The following is a 27,366-nucleotide window of genomic DNA, read 5'->3' on the forward strand; positions in this document are numbered from 1 at the left end:
TGGCGGCCTCCTCGCAGGTGGGGGGCGGGGGAGCCCTGTTCCAGACCTGCCTGTGGCCACCCGGGCTGCAATGGGAACGGAGGTCTGGTCCAGGAAGCAGGAGGCAGAGCAGTGGGCACATGGGGTGGGGCCTGCGTGGCCAGGGCGCAGGGCTGTGGACGAGGTGCAGGTGCTGGGTCCCTTCCCTTCCTGCTGGAGAGGAGCCCACCTGCCCAGGGGGCGGAGCCTGCGGTCAGGGCGCCATCACCTGCTCGGAGGGGGCGGAGCCTGGGGTCAGGGCACCATCACCTGCTCAGGGGGCGGAGCCTGGGGTCAGGGCACCATCACCTGCTCAGGGGGCGGAGCCTGTGTTAGGGTGCCATCACCTGCTCAGGGGGCGGAGCCTGGGGTCAGGGCACCATCACCTGCTCAGGGGGCGGAGCCTGGGGTCAGGGCACCATCACCTGCTCAGGGGGCGGAGCCTGTGTTAGGGTGCCATCACCTGCTCAGGGGGCGGAGCCTGGGGTCAGGGCACCATCACCTGCTCAGGGGGCGGAGCCTGGGGTCAGGGCACCATCACCTGCTCAGGGGGCGGAGCCTGTGTCAGGGCACCATCACCTGCTCAGGGGGCGGAGCCTGTGTCAGGGCACCATCACCTGCTCAGGGGGCGGAGCCTGGGGTCAGGGCACCATCACCTGCTTGGAGGGGGCGGAGCCTGGGGTCAGGGCACCATCACCTGCTTGGAGGGGGCGGAGCCTGGGGTCAGGGCACCATCACCTGCTCAGGGGGCGGGGCCTGGGGTCAGGGCACCATCCTCTTCTCAGAGGGGGGTGGAGCCTGTGTTAGGGTGCCATCACCTGCTCAGGGGGCGGGGCCTAGGGTCAAGGCACCGTCCCCTGCTGTGCAGTAGGAAGCCGCTGGGGTGTGGCAGAAGATGCCCAGGTCTGGGTTAGGGAACTGTCACCAACCCATGGCGGGCACTGGGCATCCCCAGACACTTGGGTTCTCCATGGCCTGAAGGAGACGCTTCCCCTGCCCCCACTGTCTCTGAGGTCTCCCGGGCAGCCTCGGGGGGTTTCCTGTAGGCTGGGGATCCGTGCCCCCCCCAGTACCGACACCTGCCCGGTCACTGCCATCACCACTCACCTCCTCACTCCCTCCTGCCCTCTGGAGTGGCCTCCTAAGCCAGGTCCCCGCCCCCAGCCTTTGTCTCGCTGTCACCTCCCACGAGGACAAGGAGGGAGCAGGCCCCTGGGTGCGGCCAGCCTGGGACTTAAGGGTCCTTGTCGGGGTGGGGGGAGTCAGGGGTGTGCCAGGGAGGTGATTTGGGGCTCCTCTGCGTGAAGCTGAGTGCATGCGTGTATATGCCCGTGTGTGCATTCACATGGATGTGTGGGGTGCCTGTGTACATGCAGCTGAGTGTGGCAGGTGTGCACATGTGCCCCGTGTGTGGATACAGTGTCCCAGGTGAGGCAGGGATCGGTCACACGCTTCCTCACCTGTGCAGGTTTTTGGGTTGCAAGGGGTCTCGCGGGGCATGTACGACGGCCCGGTGTACGAGGTGCCGGCCACACCCAAATATGCAACCCCCGCGCCTTCAGCCAAATCCTCGCCTTCCAAGCACCAGCCGCCACCCATCCGGAACCTGCACCAGTCCAACTTCAGCTTGTCAGGTAGGACTGTGCCGGCAGCCCTTCCCGCTGCTCCCCTGCGTGTGGACACGCGCGGGAGGCGGGCAGGGGTGGGATGGCGCTCCTCGTCCTCCGGGGATGGGGCCGCCCAGGGAGAGGGGTCCTTGTGGGGTGGCCCCAGGACCCCGACCGCGGTGCCCAAGGATGCATGCTCTGAGTGGCGCCTGTGTGGTCCTCTGCCGTTTATGAAGCCCCGTGATTATTCCTAATACTTGGGAGAGGACTCTGAGGCCCCACCCACTCATTGTCAAAGTGCGGGGGGGGGGGGGCTTGCTTCTCTCCACGTGGTCAGTCCTCCACCTCCAGAGCATGTGCCTGCAATTGCACAAGACGGCCACACGAGGGCAGGCGTGCGCACGCTGGGAACAGGACTTGACCCTAAGTTTGTAAAAGGATTTAAAACCCCGGGGAGGGTTCTGGGAGCCTGGAGATGGGTGGGGTGTGGCTGGAGGGGCCCTCGGCCCAGCCTGGGAGTCAGCCGACATTTTCCTAAGGGGGCTAAACGGTAAATGGTTTAGGCTCTGTGAGTCCAGGGGCGGACTCTGCTGTTTTATTCAATAGCCATTTGAATACAAACGTGAACGCTTCTCAGTGCGGGGCTGTGCACAGACAGGATCAGTGGGCCCTGGTTTGCAGCTCCTGCTCAGAACAGCTGGCGTGTCTCGCAGAAGGGGCAGAGAGAGAGGGAGAAGGAGAGGGAGAGGGAGAGGGAGAGGGAGAGGGAGAGGGAGAGGGAGAGGGAGAGGGAGGGAGAGGGAGAGGGAGAGAGAGGATGAGATGTGGGTTTCGACTGTGGGGGGGTAGGACCACCGTTGGCGCAGGGGAGTGCGAATCGGGTCTCCCAGGCACCTCACTTTGCAGGGGCCTTTCCTGGGGGAGCGTCTCGCTCGCTCCTCCACGGGTGCGAGTGCCCGCGTTTAAAGGTAACTCCCTTGCCCAAAAGGGACCCTAAGCACCGCTCAGGCTCCTCTCCGGGTCCGGGTCTGCAGCCCGGTCTCCAGCTGTGTGGTTAAACTCCACCGCTGCCCCCCAGAAACGGGGTAACAGTGAAAGCAGAGGCCGGGGTGGGGGCAGTGCCCCGTGCTCCCCCAGCCGAGGTCACGGCCCCCTCTGCAGCCCAAGGCGGCTGCGCCGGCCTCGCAGTGGCTCCCCAGGCCGACAGCACCGAGGGCTCCCAGCACCGACTTGTCTGCCCGTGAAGCGACAAGAGGGTGGAGTCAGGACCCCAGAACAGATCCTTCCAGGTCCCCCCACCGCCAGGGGAGCGGCTTCCCCGTGTGTGGCTTGGATGTGCAGGAAAAGGTGGCGAGGTTGGGGACGGGGAGGCGCCTCCCCCCACACCGAGAGCACCCAGGCCCGAGGCAGTTTGTGCTGGAACCTTGGCTCCCCCGCGGGCCCTGGCAATGCTGCCTCCTCTCACTGTGTGGCTGCTGCCCCAGGGCTGGGAGAAGTCTAGGTCTGTGTTTAACATCAGGATGCCTCGGATTCAAATGGATGGTTGGCTCTGCGGGTCGGACACAGGAAGTTCTGCCCCTCCCCCTCCACGAGCTGCACATTGCATGTGATGGGGTCTGAGATCACACATGTGCATGCATGTGCACACATGTAACACGAATAGGCCATGCATGTGCCATCAAATACATACATGCATGTGCACATGTGTACGATGCACACATATAATCACACGTGTGCACGCACGTGTAACATGAACGTACAATGAGCAAATACATGCGCACATGTGCACACGATGCATGACCAAATACACATTCACACATGCACACGACATGCACACACAGGCACCAACATGAACATTTGCACACACGTCCACGCACATACGTGCACACTGCACAACCGAGGGCACACACCCACCCACCCAGGCGCACACACATGCGTGCAAGTGCACACAGCCCCGCATGCACACACATACATGCAACCCCTTTGTGTCGGGTTTGGGCTTGAATCCCGGCTCCCCCCCCCCCCATCCCCGGGCCCCACGAGATGCACACCGGGACCCTCAGTGTGGTGGGCACACAGCACACGTGTGTGACACTGCAGAGACACGGGACGCCCCCGGCCTGTGCCTGGCAAACAGTAAGCACTCAGCAAATGCACACCTGTGTCAGGATCATCAGATCCTCCTGGGGAAGCAGGGTGAGGAGACCGCAGGCGGCTGGGCTGAGGGGCATAGGAGGGAGGGTGGGGAACGCGGGGTTTGGCAGCCCCCGGAGGGCTGTGGAGCTCCGGGCTAGAGCAGTGAGCGCTTCAGGATGGCCCGCTAAGAAGGCGGGCGCGGCCTGCGGGAACGGCAGGGCACGCCGAGTGACGTCACGCGGGAGTGACGTCATGGGGGAGTGAGGTCGCGCGGGGGTGATGTCTCGCGGGAGTGACGTCGCGCCGGAGTGACGGGCGCTGTGTGTCTCTTCCAGGGGCCCAGATCGACGACAACAATCCCAGGCGCACCGGCCACCGCATCGTGGCGCCCCCTGGTGGCCGCTCCAACATCACCAGCCTCGGGTGACCGCGGAGGCGCGCGAGCCAAGGGTTTCGGGAACCCCGCCCGTTCCTTTCCCTGTCTGTGTTTGAACCCCACGGTGTTAGTTGGTCCCGAGGCGGGGGGAGCCTCCGTCTTTAGGAAGACGTGGTGCTAGTGTGCTGTGTTTGCGTGGAGGGCCCTTGCCCACCCACTCGCGCGTCCGCACGGGCGCGCCTGGAGCATGCGGAGTCGTGTCCCCTCCCCAGTGAGCCACAGGTGTCAGGTCGTCTCGTTCTGTCCCGCGCACCCCTCCCCCGGCGGCCCCGCCCCCCGTAGTCGTTCTAGGGTAGTTGCTGCATGTCGCTAGGTCGTGTGTGTAAGTCTGTGCGTGTGCCCGGCCGGCGGCGCCCGGGCTCACGGGGACGCCAGCAGGAGAGAAGCCCCTCCCTCCCCCACCCAGCCCCTCGAGGTGCCTGAGGCCTGGAGTGGCAGGGACAGCATCCACGCGCTGTCAGGAGCCCGCACTCGGAAAGGGGCCTCCCCCAGCCAGGGCCGCCAGCCGCCCCAGCCCGCCCGGGCCCGGTCGATGGGGCCATCAGATTTTTTAAAGTTTTGTACAAAGTTCTCCTTTGTAATCACCCCCGTTTTTACTCAACGACGGACTGTGTGGCTCTGGTTTCTGAGTTCAAAGCTTGTGAGAAAAATAAAGAAAATAAACTGCCCACTGAGCCGGCTGCTGTGTGTTCATCCGGGTTGGGGGCCGAGGCTTGGTCCCAGTGGGTGTAAGCCCGGGCGGAGGCCCGCTCCTGGGCCGTCCCGGGGAGTGGGAGAGCCAGCTCACGGCTTCCAGGAGGGGGAGAGAGGCAGGATGGCCAGCGGGCGGTGTGCAGAATGGGTGGGCGCCAGTGTCTGAGTCCAGCCCCCACCCCCACCCCCACCCCCACCCCCGCCATCAGCCTCTTTGGCTCACGCTCAGTGTGCTGCACGGCGCGGACCAGAAGCTGTGATCTCCACTTCACGTGCCTGCGAGCCACACACCTGTTCACCGGAGCAGGAGCTCATCAGAGGGCTTGTGCTGGTGCAGGTGGTGGTGGTGGTGTGGTGGTGGTGGTGATGATGGTGGTGGTGGTGGTGATGGTGGTGATGGTGATGGTGGTGATGTGGTGGTGGTGATGGTGGTGATGGTGGAGGTGACGATGATGGTGATGGTGGTGATAGTGATGTGGTGGTGGTGGTGATGGTGGTAGCATTGGTGGTGGTGGTGGTGGTGATGGTGATGGTGATGTGGTGGTGATGGTGGTGGTGGTGATGATGGTGGTGATGGTGATGTGGTGATGTGATGGTGGTGATGTGGTGGTGGTGATGTGGTGGTGATGGTGGTGATGGTGATGTGATGGTGATGATGATGGTGTTGGTGCTGGTGGTGGTGGTGATGATGGTGATGGTGGTCTGTCCATCTGCACCCACAGCGTATGCTTACCTCTTAGAAGTCAGAGGGCAGAACAGAGCAGGGCCGTGGCTGGGAAGCCCAGGCTATGTCCCAGAGCTGCCCGCACTGCCTGACGTGTCTTGTGGCCTCTCGAAGGTGAGGTGGTTCTGCCGACCTGCTGCCCGGGCAGGTGCACGTGGCCCTCACGCTGCTGTCAAGGGCCATGAGTGCGCAATGGCACTTGCTCTCAGGCCGAGTCCATTTACGGAGTGAGAGGGCACGAAGAGTGGGTCCCCACACCGAAGGCCCCAGCAGCTTCGTGCTTCCGCTCAGCTCGGTGCTGGGAGAGCTGCAGACGCCTACCTGGCTGCAGGGCCATGGCCCCGCTCCCGCTGCCCCTGCTCCCTGGAGGAGGGACATCACAGCACGGGCGTGTTCTCAGAGACCCACCCAGTCTGGGCATCGTCCCTCGAGCCTGGCTCTGGGCTGTCGGGTGGTGCTCAGAGCCCACGTGGGACGCCAGCTCGCGGTGCACAGGAGCACCCGTGCTGGAGCAGGAGGCCCGCTAACCCCCGCCTTTCCTCTCCCGGGCGTTGCGTTTGGAAGCCCTGAGCTCTTGGCGCACAGGCGAGCTCCTCGCAGCACCTCCTCCCTGCTCAGAGCGGTGCTCCCACAGTGCAGCCCGGGGGGTGCAGCAGCATGGGCGTCCTGTGGCCTTTGGGCCGGACCTTGGCCTCCTGCATCCCCTCTGTGACCCGCCCTGCACCTGCTCCCTAAACAAGGAGGGAGTTGGCTGAGTAGTTCCAGAGCCCGAGAGGGACAGGCAGGGGCTGTTGTCTGGCAGTGCCTGGGCCTGGAGTCCCAGGAGATGGGAGGGCGGCCGAGCCTCAGCTGCCCAGCGCCAGAGCCAAGGACAGGAAGATGGCACTGGACATGGGCAAGACACTTACGGGGGTGGGTGCATCCTGCAAGGGGAGCTGGGAGGGCAATGGAGAGGCCCGAGAGCTGGGGTTGTAACATGGCTTGTGACCCCTGCCATGCCACCTCCACCTCCGCCCCCAGCCCCGAGCAGCCCTCAGCCCATGGCAAGAACTGGGACAGGCCCCAGTGTGGGCCAGGGTGTCTGACATGGCCTGGGGCCTTGTGCCACCTCTCCTTCTTTCCAGCCCACACGGCTCAGCCTGTCAGGCCCTACGTCCCTCGGTTGTTGGCGCCTGTGCCCAGGGACACGGCCGAGCAGCCCGTCTGTCTTCCTGTAACCAGGGAGCCAGTGCCCTGGTGGAAGCCACTGGGGTGCTCAGGCTCAGAGCTGTGAGCACCCAGTTGCAAGGGACACACAGAGGCCGGCATCTTTACCCAGTCCCATGCCCCGCCCCCCACCCACAGCAGCTGGAGCAGGCCTGGGAGCGAATGCCCTTGGGGTGTGGCCCTGGGGGACCCCTCCTTTCCTGGGGCAGAGGGGGCTCCGGGTAGGAAGCAAAGGGTGCCCACGTGGCGGCCTGGTGCCACCTGCGGGATGCGGGAGCCGGGGTGGGCCGTAGGGAGATTTCTTAGACCAGCTGCTTTTGGGTTGGACCTGGTGGTCTCCAGGGAGCCAGCCTCAGGGTAACCCGTCACAGCACTGGTTCAAGTCCTGCTGTGCCACTTCCCATCCAGCTCCCTACTGATGCGCCTGGGGAAGCAGTGGAGAACGGCCCCAGTACCGAGCCCCTGCACCCACGGGAGACCCCGATGGAGCTCTGGGCTCCTGGCTACGGCCTGGCTCAGCCTTGAATGTGGCAGCCATCTGGGAAGTGAACCAGCAGATGGATGGAGGAGCCTTCTCCCTCTCTCTCTGACACTCGGCCTTTTAAATAAGTAAATATTTTTATTTATTTATTTATTTATTGACAGGCAGAGTGGACAGTGAGAGAGAGAGACAGAGAGAAAGGTCTTCCTTTTGCCGTTGGTTCACCCTCCAATGGCCGCCGCGGCCGGCGTGCTGCGGCCGGCGCACCGTGCTGATCTGATAGCAGGAGCCAGGAGCCAGGTGCTTTTCCTGGTCTCCCATGGGGTGCAGGGCCCAAGCACCTGGGCCATCCTCCACTGCACTCCCTGGCCACAGCAGAGGGCTGGCCTGGAAGAGGGGCAACCGGGACAGAATCCGGCGCCCCGACCGGGACTAGAACCCAGTGTGCCGGCGCCGCAAGGCGGAGGATTAGCCTAGTGAGCCGCGGCGCCGGCCATAAATATTTTTTTTAAAAAAAGATTTATTTATTTGAAAGGCAGAGTTAGAGAGAGGCAGAGGCAGAGAGAGGTCTTCCATCCATCTGCTGGTTCACTCCCCAGATGGCCACAGTGGTGGACCAGGGCTGACGTGAAGCCAGGAGCCGGGAGCTTCTTCCAGGTCTCCCACGTGGGTGCAGGGGCCCAAGGACTTGGGCCATCTTCCACTGCTTTCCCAGGCCATGGCAGAGAGCTGGATTGGAAGTGGAGCAGCTGGGACTTGAACCGGCGCCCCTATAGGATGCCAGCACTGCAGGCAGTGGCTTTACCCACTCACTACGTACACCACGGCACTGGCACTGTAAAAATAAATTAAAAAAAAAAAAAAGATGTCCATCCATACAAAAGGGTCTTAATGAAGGTCATGGATATGCATATTATAAAACACAATGTGTGGCTGTCCAAGCTTTTTTGCACCAAACTCAATTTCAATGCATTTTCCCAGGGATGCCGGAGCACCCGCTGCAGGCACCGATAGCAGCCGAGACCGCAGCTCTGAAAACAAGCAGGTTTATTCAGGGAAGAGCAGGGCGCCGACCCAGGACACGGGTGCGGGCAGGGCGGGGCCCAGGAGACACTGCGGGGCAAGTTCGCGGGTCCTGGAGGCTGGCTGCTCGCTGCTGGCACCGCTGGCTGTGGGAGCTGTGCCCACAGGCGCGACTGAGTGGCAGCTTCCTGCAGACGTCATCACGCGCACACCGCGCCCGGCGGCCTCGGCACCGGCTCCCGTGCCCCCCCACCCCGGTGGCTCCGTCTTGGGTTGGGCTTGACGTAGGCAACCTCATCTTGGCCCTGCAGCTTCCGCACCTTGAAGAATGATCTTACCCCGGATGCCCCGGGCGCTGGGGACAACGGCAGCTTTGTCTGCAGATGGAAAAGGCCCCCTCCTGGCAGTGGCTTGCATGGGGCTGGTCTGGAAGTCTCCGGTCATGTCCACCCCAGGGGCCCGGGGTGCCCAGGAAGGCCCCGCCCCCGCCCCAGGTGAGGCTGGAAGGCTGGGCGAGTGCCACCGAGCAGCTGTGACTGTGGGTCCCCAGGGCAGCCAGGGACCAGGGACTCCAGAGTCTGCGTTGGGGTCCTTGAGCCCCCCGACTCAGATCCCCACGGGGTGATCTGGCAAGAGCCAGGGATGGGAAGGGACCAGAGCCGGGGAGGGTCCGGATGGGAACACCGGCGGCCGTGGCCAGCGTGCAGGCGACGGAGGCAGCAGGGAGATGGTGGTGACAGAGACAAGGACCAGCAGCAAGCTTGGTGCCGGAAACCCTGCGGAGCAGGGGTCCCCAAGGCTGGGAAGGGTCTCAAGGGAGGAGGAGACGCAGAGGACCCAGGCCAGGGCTGGACACCAAGCGCAGTCAGTGACTTCCAGGAAAGCGCAGGCAGAGCCTCCGCACACTTCCGGTCCTGGACACAGGGCGCCGGGACGCAGCCCCCCTCGGCTGTGCAGCTTGCGGGGCCGTGTGGAGATCAGTCTGCCCTGGCAACTCCCCCTTCCGCGTGCGGGCTGGGCGGGGGCTGCAGGCTCGGTCCCCCGCCGGGGGGGGGGGGTCCAGGCTACAAGCGGCTTCTCCTCTTCAGCATCTTCTTGTCGCTCTCACCGTCGTCAGCGTCGCCCTCCTGCTGACCCAGCCTTTTGCCGCTTAGAACACGGAGGAGACGCAGTGCGTTAGGGCTGTGGGCCCACACGCGTGTCCCCAGGCTGTGCCTCGTCCGCCGGGCGGAGGGAGCAGGCAGCGGCCGGGGACCCCGACGCGTTGTTAAGAGGCAAGCATAGCCCCAGCTCCCACGGGGAGGCACCCGGCGGACCCACGTCACCGCACACCCCTGTGATGCGCTGGCACCTGGCCCTGCAGAGCGCGGAGCCGGCGCAGGGGGCCCTGGCCCCCAGGTGTCCAGCCGCCACAGTCACGGCGACGCCAGCACTTCCGGTCATCACCGCCACCACCGCCCCTGTGCTGTCTGGACCTTGGCACTCAGGCCTCTGGGGGATGGCGGTTTCCCTGCCTGGGATCTGGGTCCTCAGCAAAGCATCATGGGAATGAGCCGGGGGGCTGTACCTGTGCGCAGCGGGCGGCTGCTCCCCCGAGGCAGGCTCCTCGTCCGGGGGCACACCTGGGGGCCCTCTCTCCCGGGGCAGGGCCTTCTTCCTTTTGGTCCTGAGGGGCTTCTCTGTAGACGACACGTGAGCCCGGCATGGCTCCCCGGCTGCCGTCAACTGCCCACCCAGCCCGACATTTCGTGAGCACCTTCTGCAGGCCAGTGCCATACTTGGAACTATTGTACCCATTGAACAGAGGGGGAAGGCGAGGCCCAGGGGGACAAAGTGCTTCCCCAGGCCCACATGGCTTCCAGCTGTGGGTGTGAGGCCCCCCACCCTCCTCCTCTACCCACAGGCGGCAGTAAGGGACAGGGCAGTGACGTCCCCGGCCGAGGAGGAGGGCTTCTTGTCCCACGTCACAGATGGGACAACGGAGTTGGAGCTGGTCAGCGGCCTACCCAGGAGCTGGAATGGTCTGGGGGTGGAGGGGTGGGCGAGGCTCACAGACAGGACACGGAAGTCCAGAGAGGGGAGCATGTCGCCACGGGCCACACAGCGGGTCCCCAGGGATGGGGTGGGTAAGGCTCACAGACAGGACACGGAAGTCCAGAGAGGGGAGCATGTCGCCGCAGGCCACACAGCGGGTCCCCAGGGATGGGGTGGGTAAGGCTCACAGACAGGACACGGAAGTCCAGAGAGGGGAGCATGTCGCCGCGGGCCACACAGCAGGTCCCCGGGGATTCGGGGGCGGCCAGCGTCTCAGCGATGCCCCCCCACTCACCTGGCAGCTCGCGCTTGGTGCTGTCAGGGAGCGGCACGCGGGCCAGGGCGGCCAGCTCCGACAGGAAGTCCTGCTCGGCTTCCTGGGTGCAGACAAGAGGGTGTCAGCGGGGCCTCCTGCTGTGCCCTCCCCCGCCCCGCTCTCACTCAGGGGGGCGGCTGATGGGCGCCGGTCTGCGGCCAGTGGGGAGGCAGACCCGCCCCGGGCAGCTCCTGCCAGACGCCTGTCCGTCCCCACTCCACCGCCCACACCTTACAGATGGTGCAGCGAGGGATGAGGGGCTCAGGGCCAGCAGTAGGGCCGACCCCACCCGCTTGTGCCCAGCTGCGCCCCCTGCCAGCTGCGTGGAGGGCACGGGCATCAGCCCTGACCCCAGCACAGGTCCCTGTCACAGCCACGCAGGGGTCACCGCAGGCCCTGCCCGTCCCCCCAGGAGCTCACGCTCACGTGGGGAGCCCGAGGCGGCCTCAGCCAGGGACGCAGTGGGGCGGCCCCAGAGGGAGGCACGGGAGCCGATTCGGCTCCGCCCAGCGCCGTGTCCGTGCCCGTACCTGCAGCTCGGTCTCCAGCTGGGCTTCTAGGTGGTCCCTGGCCCTGGCCTTCTGCTTCCAGGCGTCCAGGCGGGTCTGCTGGTGTGCGGAGAACTGGGCCAGGAACCGCGTTTGCTGTGACAGCATCCTGGGGGGAGGGGCCGTCCGTCACGGATCCGCCCGTCCGTGCACCCAGCCACCCACTGGTTCAGGCGGGAGAGCGTGTCCCACCTGCCGGGCTCCGCGCTGGGTTGTGAGACAGAGGTGTGAGAGGCTCAGTCCCTGGTGCCGTGGAGCCCTACTTTGGGGAAGAGAAACTAACTCACGCGGCACAGCCCAGGGCCGCGCTCTGCAGGATGGTACAGCACCCCTCCCTGCCATGCTCAAGGAGCCAAGTCCAGAGACTGCAGCAGGCAGAGAAGGTGGTGAGCAGAGGGCCCGTGGCCCGAGCCAGTCAGGGGCCCACGGCGCCACGCCATCCAGCTCGGAGCAGGCAGCTGCTGAGGTCCCTCTTTGCCAGCCCCTGGGCCTGGAGAAGCCCTTGGATCACGGCCACCAGCATCCCTTGGGTGGGGGTGGGGCAAACACGGCCCCTGCTCCCCTCGGACGTGCAGAGCCGGAGTGTCGAGGCTGGGGTGCAGATCTGCATCCAGCAGGAAAGCCACGTGATGCCTCTGCACCCCCCAGTCTGAGGCGCGAAAGCCAGGGCGAGCCCGGTCCTCACAGCCCAGGAGCAGGGCCCCTGCTGCCCGCTGCTAGTGCCCACGCGGAGGGTTTCTGGTGTTGCGGCGGCCTCGTCCGACTCAGCGGGGCCCAGGGGCACTGCTGTTCTTGCTTCCTAAGCCGGGAGTCAGCCCTGGCACTGGCCGGACTCCAGGACTGCTGTCCCCCAGCGCAGCCCTGCGTCAGTGCATTGCTAACTGGCTGAGAGCTCCCGGACGGACCGCAGAAGTGGCCCCAGCGCCCCGTTCAAGGCCAACCAAACAGCAGGTGGCCTGCAGGGGCCACACTGCCGGTGCACCCACGCTCCCGCGCCTGTGCGTCAGGGCAAGCTTTCTGCGTGTGCCTGGTGTCTGAGTAGCCGCTGCCGGTTTTTTGGGGGCCTCCCAGCCAGCTGGGCCTGCTCAGGGCTGGCCAGAAGGGCTGGGGAGCGGACCCCCACAGCGCAGCACTGCCGCCTTCCACCTTCCTGCAGGCGTAACTACAAGTGTGCCCTGCACACCTCTCAGTGAGGCTCGGGGACGCCGGATCCACACCCGCTTCCCTGAGCGTCTCTCCACCCACAGAGACCTGAACCCTGCCCCCGGGGCTGTTCCGTGGCCCCAGGCCTCGGCAGCCGGCAGCGGCAGCCATCAGCCCAGGCTGGCTGCGTTATGAGAGCCCTCATGGCAGGTGAACCTCCTGGGTTGTGGTCCCAGGGGCAGCAGCTGGCACCAAAAGAAGTCCCAAGGGGGCCGGTGTTGTGGCACGGAGGGTTAAGTCACCACTTGTGACGAAGGATCCCACATGAGTGCCGGTTCGAGTCCCGGCTGGTCCACTTCCGATCCAGCTCTCTGCTATGGCCTGGGAAAGCAGAAGATGGCCCACCTGCCTGGGCCCCTGCACCCATGTGGGAGACCTGGATAAAACTCCTGGCTCCTGGCTTTGGCCTGCCGCAGCTCTGGCTATTGTAGCCATCTGTGGAGTGAACCAGTGGATGGAAGACACCCCCCCACCGGCTCCCCCTCTGCCTTTCAAATAAATACATAAATTGTTTAAAAAATAATTCCCAAGCATGAGCAGAGGTGGACACAGCTGAGGTCCCGAGGGGCGGGGTCACGTGCAGCCACGTGCAGGGACACGAGCAAGGCCCTGGGTGGTGAGGGCGGCCATGTGACAGCCAGCAAGCAAACGGCGACCTCGGCTCTGCAGCAAGCTGAACACGCGTGGACACACGGATCTTCCCAGACCCTCCCGAGCACAGCCCTGCCACTGACGCCTTGACCCAGAGCCAGGAGGGGCCACGGCCACGGCCAGCGCTGCCAGGTAACACACCTGTGTGGCTGGGGCCACGGCGATGGCCGTGGTTACAGAAAACGCTTGTCTCGGTCCCACGTCCCTGCTCTCCTCCTGGGCTGCCTACTGGGTACCCAGCCTGCACCCACATCCTCCCCCCCTCTGGGCCTGCTGTGGGAGAGCCTGAACAAGAGTGGAGGAGCCCGGTCAGGGCTAGGAACGCCACTTCAGCCTGGATAAATAGTCACCGTCCAGCTGGACGTGCCCCCGGATGCGTGCCAGGCGCTGTCCCAGGTGCTGGCATAGAGCAGGAAGCAGGACGAAGGCCGGAGGCCCCCTCGCTGCGGGAGGCAGCCAGCAGGCGCAGGCAGGGTCCCCGACCGAGGGCGCAGCAGGGGGCCTCACCTGTGGTGCACGGCCTGGGAGGCGCCGAGGGCTGCACCCGCCATCCGGCTTCCTGTCGGAGGGTCGCCGGCCTCTTCCGTCTTCCGCAGCTTGAAATTTTCCACTCGCTCACCTGCACCCGTTGGGCACACGGCAGTCAGGTGCATGCTGGGAGGGTTGGCCGGGGCGGGTGCTGGGGGCGCAGGGGGGAGTGTGACGCACCTGCTCCCACGGATGGCAGCATCAGCCCTAGCGCTGGGACCGGGCTCTCGGCCCGCCTGCCCCTCCCTGGGGCCCAAGTGGCCGAAGGGGAGACCAATAGGGCACAATAGGGCAGCTTCCACACTCAAGGACCTCACCGAGCAGAGGGCGGCGTGGGGCACCTGGCACAGCGGGGGCTGCCCTCGGAGCCCTGCCGGGAGCTGCCCCTGAAGGCACGGCCCGCTCCCCGGAGCTCTCTGGAGTCCACGGCCCGGCGACTCACAGGACTCCTGGGTTTTAAAAGGAGAGCAGCCAGGGACCCTGGGTTGCCTGGGATGAGCCCCGTGAGGGAAGACGACCCACGCCTGGTTCCAGAATGTTCTGCAGTGGGGCGCAGTCGTGCTTGGCTCCTGCTAAGCCCTCCCTGGAAACCACGATGGAGATCTGCAGCCGTCTGGCTGATTTCTGGCTGCGAGTTCTCGGGACAAGGGGAAACAGAGGTGGCTGCTGCTCCCAGCTGCGAGAAATGCATGTGGGGAGCCCGGCCCGGGACCCCCTGCCCCGGGACCCCCGCCCACCCTCTCTCCCGAGGATGGTTTCCACGTCCAGGTCTTGGGCCAGCCGGACAAGGCCTGCTAGAGAGCATGGACTCCCCCGGTGCCACCTCCCACAGCCCAGGGGAGACGTCCTCGCTCCTCAGACACCTGGGCATCGCTGGCCTTCCGTCCCCACGGCCACCTGGGCGGCGCTAGTCCATTTCCGTCTCCCTGACCACCAGACTCAGAGACAGGATCACTCCACCCTGAGGCGGCACCGTGGGCCCGGTCCCGGATCATCACCCCGCCCCGTTCCTGTCCTGGCTTAGCCACTTATGCATGTATGTGTGTGCACGTGTGTAGGTGTCTGTGTGTGCACAGGTACACATGCATGTGTGTATTGTGCATGTGTTGACACGTGCATTTATGCATGCACACACGCATGGACACGTGTTTTGTGCAAGCGTGTATGTGTGCTATATGTGCATGCATGCATTTACATGTATATGTGCATGCACGTGTATGTGTCCATGTATGCATGATGCACATATGTGTATGTCATGTATGTGCACACACGTGCACGTTGTCTGCATACATGCACATGTGTGCATTTACGTGTGCGTTGTGCACATGCATGTATCTGCATGCATGTATGTATGTGCGTGCATGGTGATTGTGTGTATCTTTTTAAAAACTCCTTGGGGATGAAGTAGGGGATAAACATTAAGCAAAAATATGAAAAAATTAACTCCAAATAAAATTTTAAGCACTCTCTGTGCCATTCCTGCAAACTGAAAGCACGGGAGTGCTGGGGGAGCCGGGGAGCGGGGGAAACAGGTGAGCTGGGGGTGTTGGGAGGCGGGGGATCTGGGATGTTGGGGGATCTGGGGGTGCTGCGGAGCCAGGGAGTTGGGGTATCCAGGGAGCCGGGGAGCTAAGGGTGTCAGGGAGCCGGGGAGCAGGGGATTGGGGGACCTGGGGAGTGGGGGAGCTGGGGAGCGGGGATCTGGGGGTGTCAGGGAGCGGGGGAGCCAGGGAGCAGGAAGCTGGGGAGCCAGGGAGCGGGGTATCCAAGGGAGTGGGGAGCAGGGGAGCCAGGATCTGGGGGTGTTGGGGGCGCCGGGGAGTGGGGATCTGGGAGTGTCAGGGAGCCAGGATCTGGGGGTGTTGGGGGAGCCGGGGAGCGGGGAAGTGGGGATCTGGGGGCGTCAGGGAGCCAGGGAGCGAGGGATCCGAGGGAGTGGGGGAATCAGGGAGCCGGGGATCTGGGGGAGCCGGGGAGCGGGGGATTCGGGGAGTGGGGGAGCCTGGGAGTGGGGGAGCCGTACCCTGCAGGCTGCGCAGCTGCTGCAGCCTCCTCGCCCCGTGCTCCTGCAGGATGCGCCCCACCTGCTGGTAGTAGGCCTGCACCAGGTGGCCGACCCCGGCACTGGTCACGTACACGCTCTCCATGGCCGCCTCCAGCAGTGTCCTCTGTGGGAGGGGACAGCAGGCAAGGCATCGTGGAGCCACCTGTGGCTGATGCCACCCCGCCTGCCCCGGCTCATCTCTCCCACCTGGAGAGGTCTGGGAGGGCTGGTTTAAACCAGTCACAACCAGAGATGGTTGGTTTAAACCAGTCCCAGCCACCTTCCCTTCCTTGGCCGGGCAGGGCCGGAGGCTGGAGTTGCGGCTCCTCCTGGCTATCGGGATGTAGCCGTGGGGAAACCTGCAGGGAGCCCTTCCCTTCCTGAACATCAAGCAGCTGTGGGTGAAAAACTTGGCCACTTCCTTCATCCTGTCTGGAATGCAGATCTGATGACCGGAGAGGCGGTGGCTATTTTGAGAGCATGAGGCAAAGGCATTCAGAGCTGCCATGGTGGACTGGAAAGAAAGTGCCACTGTGCCAGCCTTGCCCCCCTCCCTCCACACTCTCAGCTCCGGGGCTGTCACTTCTGGTGATCTGGGCCACCCCAGCAGGGCGGGGTGCGGCACTCCTTAACCACATACCCCGCCCCTGGGGACATGTCCGCCCAGCTCTGACAAAGTCACTGTCCTTCCCGTCACAAGACGAGGGGCAAAGGGCCGAGAACGCCGACTCCAGGGCGCCCATGTCGCCCAGGGCGCTGCCAGGCTTTGTGACTCTGTCACTGCCGATGGGTGTGGTCTGCACCGTGTGAGAAACGCACCGGAGCCTGCGCAGGGGGGCAGCGGCACAGCCAGGGCACCTGGCTCTCTCCTCCCCGCCCAACCTCTGCACCCGACTCCACCCTCCAGAGACTCCGGGCTCTGGCCCTGCACTTGCTCCCGGGGGCCCCTGCAGGGAGCTGCTGGCCTTCTCGTCCTCTTGAAGCCACCTGGCCCCCACACACCCCCCAGCCCGGCCACAGTGAGGGCTGACCACGCCCCTGCCCCGCCCCCCCGCCCCCTGCCTCTGCCGCCAAGGCCTCTACGCTTGCCCACGGCCTCCCCCCTGGGCAGCTCCTCCTCCCCCAGCAGACCTACTGCTCCGGCTTTCTGAGTTTCCAACCCACCATCTTCTCAGGACTGCGGCATCTCTGCTCCCTGGCTCCGCCCACCTGGGGACCCGGCTCCTGTCCCATCCCTAGCAGCCCCCGTGAGCTTCGTGAGCAGGTGCACTAAGCGACCCCCCTCCTAGCCCTGAGCGCGGTGCTGCCCCTGGGGTGCGGGGCTGGGGGGAGGGGGGCTCTCATCTGCTCAGGGTCCCCGGGAGGCTGAGGACGAAGCGCAGCCTCGCGCCACACCCCACGCCCTCACAGCGAGCACCTGCTGAGGGGTACGAGTTGGAGAACTTCAGGGAGGGAGGCAGACCTTCCCGACGGCACCAGAACACGGCCCTGACGTGCGCATGACCCGAGGCACACGCGTGTTCAGGGCAAGGTGAGGGTCACAGGAACACAGGCCCAGTGCCGGCTGGGCAGGGGAGCAAGGGCCTTGGGTCGAGCAAGGCCCACGGAACCATTCGCCCTGGCTCTGCTAAGGCAGCCACAGGCGGGCCACCGACAGTAGCTGATGATTCTGCATGGCCCAGAATGACGACGTAACTGTTCACGTGGCCTTGGACAGGAAAGGACACACCCAAGCCGCCCGTGGGGCCCGGGGTCATGGCCACAGGAGGCCGCCCTGGGGTGTGCCGGGAGCGAGGGTCTCACCGCTCCTCCTGGCTGGAGGGGAGGCAGCCAGGCAGACACAGGCGGCGCACGGTCACAGCAGAGAAGACCTGCTCCGGACCCCAGCGGCTGCTCGTGAACTAGGAGGCTTGGGACGTATCCTTTGCCCAGCGCTAAGCCTCAGTCTTCCCATCTGTGCAATGGCAGGATCAAGGGCTGGGGGAGCCCCGAGGGGCAGGCACAAGCACACAGATTTCAGTGCAAGGCCAGCGGACCTCTGACCGGGGTCACCTGCATCGCTCTGGTTTGTCACCGCCTCCCCCAGGAGATGGATTTCAGTGGCACCGCTGGGCCGCCAGGGTCCCTCTGCGGAGCCTCTGTGTCCTAGCAGAGACGCCCAGCACCAGGGGACACAGCACGGCCAGCAGCAGGCGGGAGCCTGGGACCCCCGCCCACCCTGCCCACGCAGGGAAGCGAGCCCAGCTCACCGGTGAGGACGGTAAACTCTGCCAGGCCAGGCCCTGCCGTCCCGACCCCTCCCACCCACCCGCGGCTGCCCAGGGACGGGGGTGGAGGGGCCGCGTGTACCTTGACGCCGTCGCGGTCCTTGGCCCGGCTCCTGGACGCCGCGTTGCGCGCGTGCCCCAGCAGCGCCTGCGCGATGGCTCGCTCCGCGTGCTGCCCCAGCAGCTGCCCCACCTCCCGGGCCTCGGCCAGGAGCTGCTGCCGCAGCTGCAGCCGCGTCTGCTGCGCCTCCGCCTCCAGCCGGCCGGCCTCCTCCAGGACGCGCGCCTCCTGCAAGGCAAGCGCCCAGCCGCTGCCCAGGGCGGTGGAGAAGGGGCGGGGCGCGCGCTGGTCCCCTCCGCGCAGGCATTCGTTAGCCACCGACTGTATGCCGGGGCCGGTTGTGGGCCCCTACAAGGAGGGGACCTCGCTCCAGGCCCGATGAGCCCACAGAAGCTCAGAGGTCGACCAAGTTTCTGACCGTCAACAGCAGAGCAGGGCTTCGAAGCAGCGGAGGGCACGCGGGGCCTGGGGGACTGCCTGTCCTCGGGAAGCCGAGAGAAGAAAGCAGGGTGACGCAGAGCCAGGGCAGTGTCCTGCCCACGTCCCCCGGTTCCCCGGACAGAGCTGGGGAGACTGGGACGTGCTTGTGGGTCGGAACCCGTCCGCTGTTCCCAGGCCTCCGGGCACCCTGGCTACGCCTGGACTCAGCCTGTCTGGCATGACCCTCAGCTCGGAGACCCGCACAGTCTTCCCTTCACTGGGCAGAGGCCTCAGGAGAGATGGCAGAGGCCCTGTCCCTCCCCGACCTGAGGGCCGCGGCCTCCCCGATTCCATACGGATTTTCCCGTGTAATTCTCCCTGTCGCCTACACCGGAACCTGGGACCCTGCAGGTCAGCCTACATTGTTCTCGCCTGTGGGTGCTGGATTAACTCACCCTACACCCTAGCTACAACTCCTAACCCTAACCAATAGCCTAACATGAACCCCAGCCCCTACACCTAACCCCCTACTGTAACCCTAAACCCTAATCCTAACCCTAAACCCCAACACTATCTATAACCCTAACCCCTAACCCTAAAACCAAACCCTAACCCTAAACTCCAACCCTAAACCTCGATACTAGCCCTAACCCTAAACCCCAACACTATCTATAACCCTAATCCCTAACCCTAACCCTAACCCTAAACCCCAACACTAACCTCTAACCCTAAACCCTAACTCTAACCCAAATCTTAAACATTAATCCAACCCTAACTCTGACCCTAACCCTAACACTGACCCTGACCCTAACCACTAACGCTAACATCCCGAGTTCCTGTGCCAAAATGCTAATGCTAGACCCTCAGAGCCTCATCGTTGTGTGAGCTGGAGAAGAGGCATGTGGTGGAGACCAATGCAGGACACGAGGGGTTAGGGCACCTGCCGGTGAGCCTGCACCCCACATCCGAGTGGCTTCCTCAAGTCCCGGCTGCTCTACTTCTGGTCCAGCTTCCTGCTAATGTGCTCAAGGACTTGGGTCTGCCATCCACGTGGGAGAGCCAGGTTGACTGCTGGCTCCTGGGCTTGGCCTGGCCCAGTCCTGGCTGCTGCGTGCAGATGGGGCGTGACCCAGTGCAGGGAGACCTCTCTATCTCTCCATCTCTCTGCATAAATACATAAGAATTAAAGACGAGATCAGGACATGGACGCACAGCGGGGAGCCTGCGTGAGGACACGGGGAAGGCGTGGTTTGCAGGCGGCCAGGGGCGGCGGGGCGCATGCGCCGGTCTTACCAGGGCCTTGAGCAGCTGCCACTGGTGCTCGTCCAGGCACTGGGAGGAGGCCTGCTCCAGCGCGTGCTGCTCACGCAGCTCCTGCAGGAGACTCCTCTTCCCGCACAGCCGCATCTGCGTCAGCGTGGCGACGGCGCCGGCGCGGAGAGCCAGCCTCCGGAGGGCCGAGCACAGGAGGAGGTCGTGGCCCTGCAGGACGCCCCGCGCGGCTCTTTGGGGAAAGCGGCGGGGGTGCTGGGTCAGTGCTCCTGGCTTCACCGGGCTGCCAAGAGCCTCCCCAGGGCAGGTGCTCAGACATGGCGCTCAGCCACCTGTTCCCCTTCATCTCCACACTCAGAGCCCGCCTGGGCTGCCGGTGCGCCGTGCAGGCCCACGGTCACATCCACGTGCATGGGCCACGGAGAGCTATCTCATGACTCGAATGAAAATCCTGGGTCTGCCAGCGAGGCCCCACCTTTGGCTTTATAACTTGAGGCGCCTGTTGCACGGGGCTTTATGAAGTGAAGCAGAGCCCTGGCAAAGGAGCCAGGCGTTCAGCTGGAAACCCCAGCAAGGAGGAATCAGCCTCATTTTGAATCAGCTGAATTCCCAACTGGGTGCAGTTAAGCTGCCACTATCTGAAATTCCTTCTGGAAGTAAAAGAAATCCTCTCTCTGGGGCTGGCCCTGTGGCTCAGCGGGTTAAAGCCTTGGCCTGAAGCACCGGCATCCCTTATGGCTGCCAGTTCTAGTCCTGGCTGCTCCTCTTCCGATCCAGCACTCTCTATGGCCTGGGAAAGCAGTGGAAGATGGCCCAAGTGCTTGGGCCCCTGCACCCATGTGGGAGACTCAGAAGAAGCTCCTGGCTCCTGGATTCAGATCGGCACAGCTCTGGCCGTTGCAGCCATCTGGGGAGTGAACCAGTGGATGGAAGACCTCTCTCTCTGCCTCTACCTCTCTAACTCTTTTAAATAAATAAAATAAATCTTTTTCAAAGAAGAATTAAAAGAAAGCCTCTCTGGAGAAAGCTCCTATCATTCAAAACCTTAACGTATTCTCGCTACAATTTTTATGCAGAATACCCAGCATCCAATAATAACCAGACGTGCAAACAGATGAAATGTAAGCAAAAGGGGAAAGAACAGGCCATGGAAAAGTAGCCGCAGGCTATCAGAGCCTGTAATAACCACACTTTGTGGCAGGTGTTTGTGTGTCCAATGGATGGAGGAATTCAGCGGGTAACTGGAGACTATGAGGGGAATGAAACGGGAGCCCCAGAGCACAGGGGGCGCCATGAACTCAAGGGAACAGATACGAGCAGCCAGAACTCAACTGCAGGGGGAGGGAACTGGAAGGCAGCTCAACACAAAACACGCAGACACACTGCAGAGTGCAACGGCACAGGAGAACACGGAACAGCGGCAAAGAGACATGCGGGGCACCGTGAAGGACTCCCTCCACGCCCCGAGAGGGGGAAAGAGCAGGAGGAATATTTAAGAGGTAATGGATGCAAATCTCAAAATCTGCTGAGAGAAGATCACAGACTGCAGCAGCACGTCACACTGGGGCCGGCGCTGTGGCGCAGCGGGTTAAAGCCCCAGCCGGCATCCCGTGTGGGCACCGGTTCAAGTCCCGGCTGCTCCACTTCCAATCCAGCTCTCTGCTGTGGCCTGGGAAAGCAGTGGAGGACGGCCCAGGTGCTTAGGCACCCGCGTGGGAGACCCTGAAGAAGCTCCTGGCTCCTGGTCAGCACAGCTCAGGCCATTGCAGCCATCTGGGGAATGAACCAGCAGATAGAAGATCTCCCCCCCACCCCGTGTGTGTGTGTATTTACCTCTCTCTGTAACTGTTTTTCAAGTAAATATTTTTTAAAAAAGAAGCATTTCACGCACACACACACACACAGCACAACACACACACACACAAATGAAAAACACACAGAAAACCCACACACGTTTAGTCATAAGAAAGCAGATGCAAACCAAAGAATAAAAGAAAATGCAGAAGTTCCCAGAGGTGGCTGAACTCAGAGAACGCGGATGATCTCTGCTGGGGCTGGGGGGAGGCTGCTCCCCGCTGAGGGCTGTCAGGGCCCTGATGACACCACTCACGGCCATGAAAAATTAGCAACTTCAGAAGAGCCAGCCTGCGGTACACGGACTGAACTCCAGGTCCCAGCCACGGTCGCCTCAGCAAGGTCAGAACAAACTCTTCTATGGGCCTGATGGGGCCCAGGGACCCGGTGCTCCCCAGCCCTGGTTCAAAGCATTGAATGAAAATAACCAAACTGAGTTCGGCACATGCCGTGGGCTGCAGGCGGCTTACTGCCCCACTTCACAGTGGAACCTAATCCCCACCACAGTGGTAGTGAGAGACGGGGCCTCTGGGGAAGCGACCAGTTCACGTGAGCTCCACCCTCATGAATGGATCAGAAAAGGGACTTTGGACAGAGCTGGCCCCGCTCACATCCTCCCGCCTCCCACAGCAGCCGGGGTCCGTCTTGAAGGCCCTGACCAGGCTCCGAAGCTGCCAGCCCCTTGGTCCTGCCCTTCCTGTCCCAGGCCCGAGAGAGCTGTTCCTATTGCTTATAACTGATCCAGTCTCATGCATTCTGTTACAGCAGCAGAAATGGACTCAGGCAATACACAATGAAAACATTCTGCAAAGATGGAAGGGAGATACAGCATCTCCAGACAACAGCGAAGTCGGTGTGTCGCCAGCAGATCTGAAACGAAGAATCCTCCGGGCAAAGCTGACCCAGACGGAAGCTCGGAGGAAACAGAGGAAGGATGAAGAACCACAGGACGCAGAACCGTGAGGAAATCTGGGTGAATGGACTGCGTAAAGCCACAATAATGGTGTATCCTGGGGTTGGAAACACTGAGAGGACGGAAATTCACAGTGGCAGAAGCAGACTTGTGAGACAGGAATGAACAGGTTAAGAGGTTCTCACTGCCCAGAAGAATAGGAACCTTGTATGTTACATGCTAAGTGAAGTATGCAGTGTGAAATCCCTGAACCACTAAAAGCACAGGAAAAAAACCAAACAAATGAACAAGCCAGAAGAGAGGCCAAAAAGAATAAAAGTAAAAAAAAAAAAATCCAAAAGACGACAAGCAACAAAAGAAAATGTAACACAGAGCAAGACAAGTACATCAGCATGGAGATGTACACTAAACGTAAATGGACTAAATATTGATACAATGAAAAGACACCTTGTTTCAGGCCAGACAAATCCCCCATCACTGCTCCCAGCTCGCTCAGTGTCCCGTGGGGCTCTATGTGTTTCTCCAACCTCTCATCCTGTGTCCTCTCTATCACCCAGTTCCACAGTCACTCACTTGATCCTGATGTCTACACGAATCAGGTGTCTGGAAAAGGCTGAGCAACCAGACAAGAGTGGCATCAAATAAATGATGCTTTCCAGCAAGCAGAAGAAAAGCTATGCAGCACTAAGAGTCACAGCTAAAGTACCAACAATGAATACAAACATTGATTAGTAGGTGGGGAGTGACCGCAGATGGACACACAGGTCTTTCTGGGGTGAAGAGGTCCCAAGTTTGGATTGCAGTAATGGGTGTAGGCCTCTGCATATTTGCTGAAAATCATAGAATTCTGCTCTCAAAATGAACACAGATAGATGATGCCTCACAAAGCCTGTTCAGAAAAGTTCCTGAGAAGGAGGCAACATTAGCCCATATCACAGATGAGATCACTGGGGCTACAGAGGTGCGAAGTGCCTGCCTAGAGTAATTCTTTTTTTGTTTGTTTTTGTTTTTGTTTTTGAGAGGCAGAGTGGACAGTGAGAGAGAGAGAGAGAGAAAGGTCTTCCTTTTTTTTGCCATTGGTTCACCCTCCAATGGCTGCCGCGGCCGGTGCGCTACGGCTGGCGCACCGTGCTGATCCGATGGCAGGAGCCAGGTACTTATCCTGGTCTTCCATGGGGTGCAGGGCCCAAGTGCTTGGGCCATCCTCCACTGCACTCCCGGGCCACAGCAGAGAGCTGGCCTGGAAGGGGGCAACCGGGACAGAATCCAGCACCCCGACCGGGACTAGAACCTGGTGTGCTGGCGTTGCAAGGCGGAGGATTAGCCTAGTGAGCCGTGGCGCCAGCTGCCTAGATTAATTCTAACTCCAAGGTTTGACCCAGGGTACTCTACTGTCACCCTTGTCCATGTTTATGTCTAGAATTTGTTCAGTCTTCAACCACCCCAGCTGGAAGTATAAGGCAGGCAGGACATTGTGTCCAGATTACACCTCAGAATACCGAGGTTAGCACAGAGGGACACCAAGACCAGCGCCCAGATTCCACCCCCCCCCCCCCACTGCGAGGCTGTACTCACTCCTCGGTGAGGCCGCCGAGTCTGCCCAAGGCTCCGAGGACGGTGCTCTCATGGGCTTCCCGCAGCTGTGTCTGCAGCACCGTGGACAGCGCCCACTCCTCCATCCACACCTACACCCGGGGGAGGGACACAGTGAGGGCGTGGGCTCGGCCAGGGCCCGCGTCTTCAGTCTTGCTTCCCTGGATCCCGCCCTTTGCTTCTTGTTTTGAAGTCCCATTCTCCCTCGGCTTCATTCACATCTGTCCCTGCTCGCATGTGGTCTCAGAGCATCTCAACTGCGCCTTCTGAGGAGTAAACGGCCTGCTTGTCTCTGGACAGACGGTCATCAACTGTCCCAGCTCCATTCGTGAAACGGTAACGGATCTTTTCCTAACTTTTCTGAGTGCCATGTTGTCCTCTCGTAGATTTCCACAGACACACGCGTCTCGTCCGGGCTTTGTTCTGTTCGGGGCATCTGCCTGCTCACTTCTGCAGCAATGCCAGCGCTTGAATTGCTGGTGCTTGCAGCAGTTAAATTTCATGGCAGCTGGGACGAGCCCTGCCTCATTCTCCTACACAAAGCCGTCTTCATGACTCTTGATTTTCCTCCTTTCATGTGAGTTTGAGGTTAGATTTGGGACAAAGTGAACTTTTCTGTATTTGAAGAAAATCGACATGTTTCCAAGTGAGGTTCCCCACCAGTCACGTGGCATTTCTCAAGTCGTCTTACGCCTTCATCAATGTCTCGCAAACTTCTCCACGGAGCCTCCTATCTGCCTGGGTCAGGGGGTCCTAGGCAGCTCCCGCTTCCCTGCTGACGCCTGTCTTCGGGTTATCCCTGGCTGCTGCAGCTTTGCAGGAAACCCAGGGGTTTGGGGTTCTGACTGTGTGTTTGGCAAATGCGCTGAGCGCCCTTCACAGCTGTGAGGGCTTGCAGAGTGCTCTGGCTTCTCAGTGGCGATATTCACAGGGTCTGCAAACACGCAGGAGCACCACTCGGCCCTAGTGCGCTGCTTAGATCTTCTGTTCGAGGTTGGACTCGTGGGCTGGCCAGCCTGTCCTCTTCTGCGAGACGGAGAGCTAAAATCGTCCCTTGCAATCTGAATTTGTTCACTCCCTTCAGTCCTGACTTTTGCTTTCGTTGTCTGTATTTCAGGGCTACGTCTGTACCTCCTGGAGGAATTGTTTTACAGATGTGCATCTTAGAGATGAGGGCCAGATGGTCTTCTGAAGTAGCACTCTGGCTGGGAGGTACGGACAGGAGGAGGCCGCTGGTCCAGCTACACAGGGAGGGCGGCTCTGCCCAGGGCTCCGAGGGTGCAGGTGACGGGGGTCCCTTCGGGGTTAGGCTGAAGGTGGGGCCATGGAGCCCTGTGGATCCGACACAGGTTGTGGAGTCAAGGGTAAATACGATTTTGCTTCATGCACATGGAAGCAGGGAGGAGGGCTGTGTGGGGAGTCGGTTGGAGGGGAGCCAGGGCCCTGCTTGGGACAGCCTAAGTGACACGTGCACTGGCCATCAGAACAGAGGCCCCGCCCAGAGCGCCAAGTGCAGGGACAGACTTGCCGCTGCAGAGAGAAGTCTGGGAGTCACTGGCCCCAGTGGGATGACGCCTAAGGGATTGAATCCTCCAGGAACCACGGAGGCAGACTTGGAAGTCGGACCTGCAGATGAGGGCCCAGCCCCAGCCAACCTCGGCTGCTCAGCGGTACCTGGATCCCCGACCCACCGCGATGGGAGCTCACACACAGGTTTGTAAGCTGCTGTTCTGGGGCCGATTTGTCGTGCGGCGTCTGAAAGCTAACGCAGGCGGTGTATGCCTGGGTGAGACCTCCCGACAGCGCGTGCAGATGGCACCTGGGGCCACCGGTGTCCAGAAGTCAGGGAGGCCGGGAGGAGCCAGCGAAGACCGGGAAGGCACAGCCAGCGAGGCGGGAGGAGACGCAGGAGACCCAGGCCAGGCGGCCAGGAGTGAGGGGACCAACTTGGCAGTAAGACGAGGCCCACTCGCCCGGCTCGGCAGAGGCTGGGTTTGGTGGGGAGCGGACAGGAACCTGCCTGGGCTGGGGTCGGGGGAGTGGAGGCGAGCAGGCGGTGGAGCCAGGATGAAAGCCCTGGTGGCCGACTCAGTGCTGGTGGTGAACGGCGCGCCTCCTGCCGCGTTCCCTGCGGAGACAGCAGGTGCTCCGGCCGCTCCCTGTGGCTGCGGCGACTGCCCAGCCTCGGCAGCCTAAAGCAACCCAGACTCACGTCCTGTGCTTCCAAAGCGAAGTCCAAACAGGCGCAAAGGAGCTCAAGCCCGCCCAGCCAGCCACAGGCCTGCCGTGCTCCTCCGCGGCTTAGGCCCCACGGTCTCGGCTCTTCCCCGTCCGGAGGGCGCCTGCGCCTCTGCCTCACAGCCCCTTCCTCCGACGTCTACACCCCACCTGCTTCCCACAAGTGGTCTGGGCAGAGCCAGAAGCCTGCCTCAGTGTGGGCAGCGGTCTGAGGAGTGTCCTTGGACCACCTGTCCTGCGCCACCCACAGATCCCATCATTTCTAGCAACTTCTCTGAGCATCGGGATACAAAGCGACCTGGGCTTTTGGGGATGGGAACAGCGGGGGAAAGACATTCACCCTCTGGGGCTGCTCCTCGCCCTCCGTGGCTTTTGCTTCCCAAGACTGATGCTTACTGAAAGCACTAAAGTTCACTCCTCACGTTGTTCATCGGCGGGGAGGGGAGAGACGGAGACGGCAGTGGGAGAGAAGGTGGCCTCTGGGGGTAACTCGGGCAGTCAGACGCGTCCCGACACCTGTTCAACCAGCTGACGAGGTCACCACCACCGCTGGCCTTCGGAATGCGAAGCTGCACAATCGTCCGCTCCCACAGCGAGTCCAGGGCCAGCAAACCCGAGCCACGCCCAGAGTGCTGCTGCCCGAGCGACCTCAGACTCCCAGCGCAGAGTTCTCGGCCAGTGCTGGCTCTTGCATCGGAAATGAACCTCTGGATTTGGTCGGCCCCAGGAATGAGAAAGCGGACGGTGCGGAAAAGGCACAAACCGGCAGCCTCCCGCAGGGGCTGCTGGGAGTGTCCGGAGCCTGAGTCTTCACACGGAAGCTGGGGTTTGGAGACCAGGACGAAGCCGTGGAAATCACAGAACCGTGGGAGTCGGCTCCCAGCTGAAGTCACCCAGCCACTCGTGCAGCTCAAACCTACATCCCACAGAGCTCCCGGGGACCCTCGGGAGCCCGTGTCAGAGGCATAGGACGTCACCTGCAGAGCTGCCCAGGACCCCAGCCAGCTTCCCCCTCCCCCTAAGCTATGGATTCACTGGGCTGGGGCCAGGACTCAGTATGAATCGGATGGACTGGGTTTCATGCAGATTCCTGGGACAAA

General features: G+C 62.4%; 2 protein-coding genes across 5 annotated transcripts in view; one reads left to right on the forward strand and one right to left on the reverse strand.

The window, feature by feature from the left end:
* The window catches only part of CRMP1 (collapsin response mediator protein 1), a 55,382-nt gene extending 50,511 nt beyond the window's left edge, over positions 1-4,871 (forward strand). For both annotated transcript variants that reach the window (XM_070069563.2, XM_089326922.1), the window contains exons 13-14: positions 1,487-1,652; positions 4,097-4,871. In XM_070069563.2, the coding sequence (XP_069925664.1) occupies positions 1,487-1,652; positions 4,097-4,188 (258 nt within the window). In that variant the 3' untranslated portion in view covers positions 4,189-4,871. The remainder of the gene's footprint in view (positions 1-1,486; positions 1,653-4,096) is intronic.
* Positions 4,872-8,331: 3,460 nt separating this feature from the next.
* The window catches only part of EVC (EvC ciliary complex subunit 1), a 53,449-nt gene continuing 34,414 nt past the window's right edge, over positions 8,332-27,366 (reverse strand). For 2 of the 3 annotated variants that reach the window (XM_070068037.2, XM_089326925.1), the window contains 9 exons: positions 24,011-24,120; positions 19,690-19,900; positions 17,998-18,204; positions 15,628-15,772; positions 13,584-13,695; positions 11,205-11,331; positions 10,654-10,735; positions 9,892-10,003; positions 8,332-9,473 (listed from right to left, as the gene is read on the reverse strand). In XM_070068037.2, coding sequence (XP_069924138.2) covers positions 9,389-9,473; positions 9,892-10,003; positions 10,654-10,735; positions 11,205-11,331; positions 13,584-13,695; positions 15,628-15,772; positions 17,998-18,204; positions 19,690-19,900; positions 24,011-24,120 — 1,191 coding nt within the window. In that variant the 3' untranslated portion in view covers positions 8,332-9,388. Of the gene's footprint in view, positions 9,474-9,891; positions 10,050-10,653; positions 10,736-11,204; positions 11,332-13,583; positions 13,696-15,627; positions 15,773-17,997; positions 18,205-19,689; positions 19,901-24,010; positions 24,121-27,366 lie in introns of all 3 variants that reach the window. The other variant, XM_089326926.1, reaches the window with a different exon arrangement.

Source organism: Oryctolagus cuniculus, chromosome 2 (genome assembly GCF_051225735.1).
Source record: "Oryctolagus cuniculus isolate XC-2025 breed Fujian yellow rabbit chromosome 2, ASM5122573v1, whole genome shotgun sequence".
NCBI lineage: Eukaryota > Metazoa > Chordata > Mammalia > Lagomorpha > Leporidae > Oryctolagus > Oryctolagus cuniculus.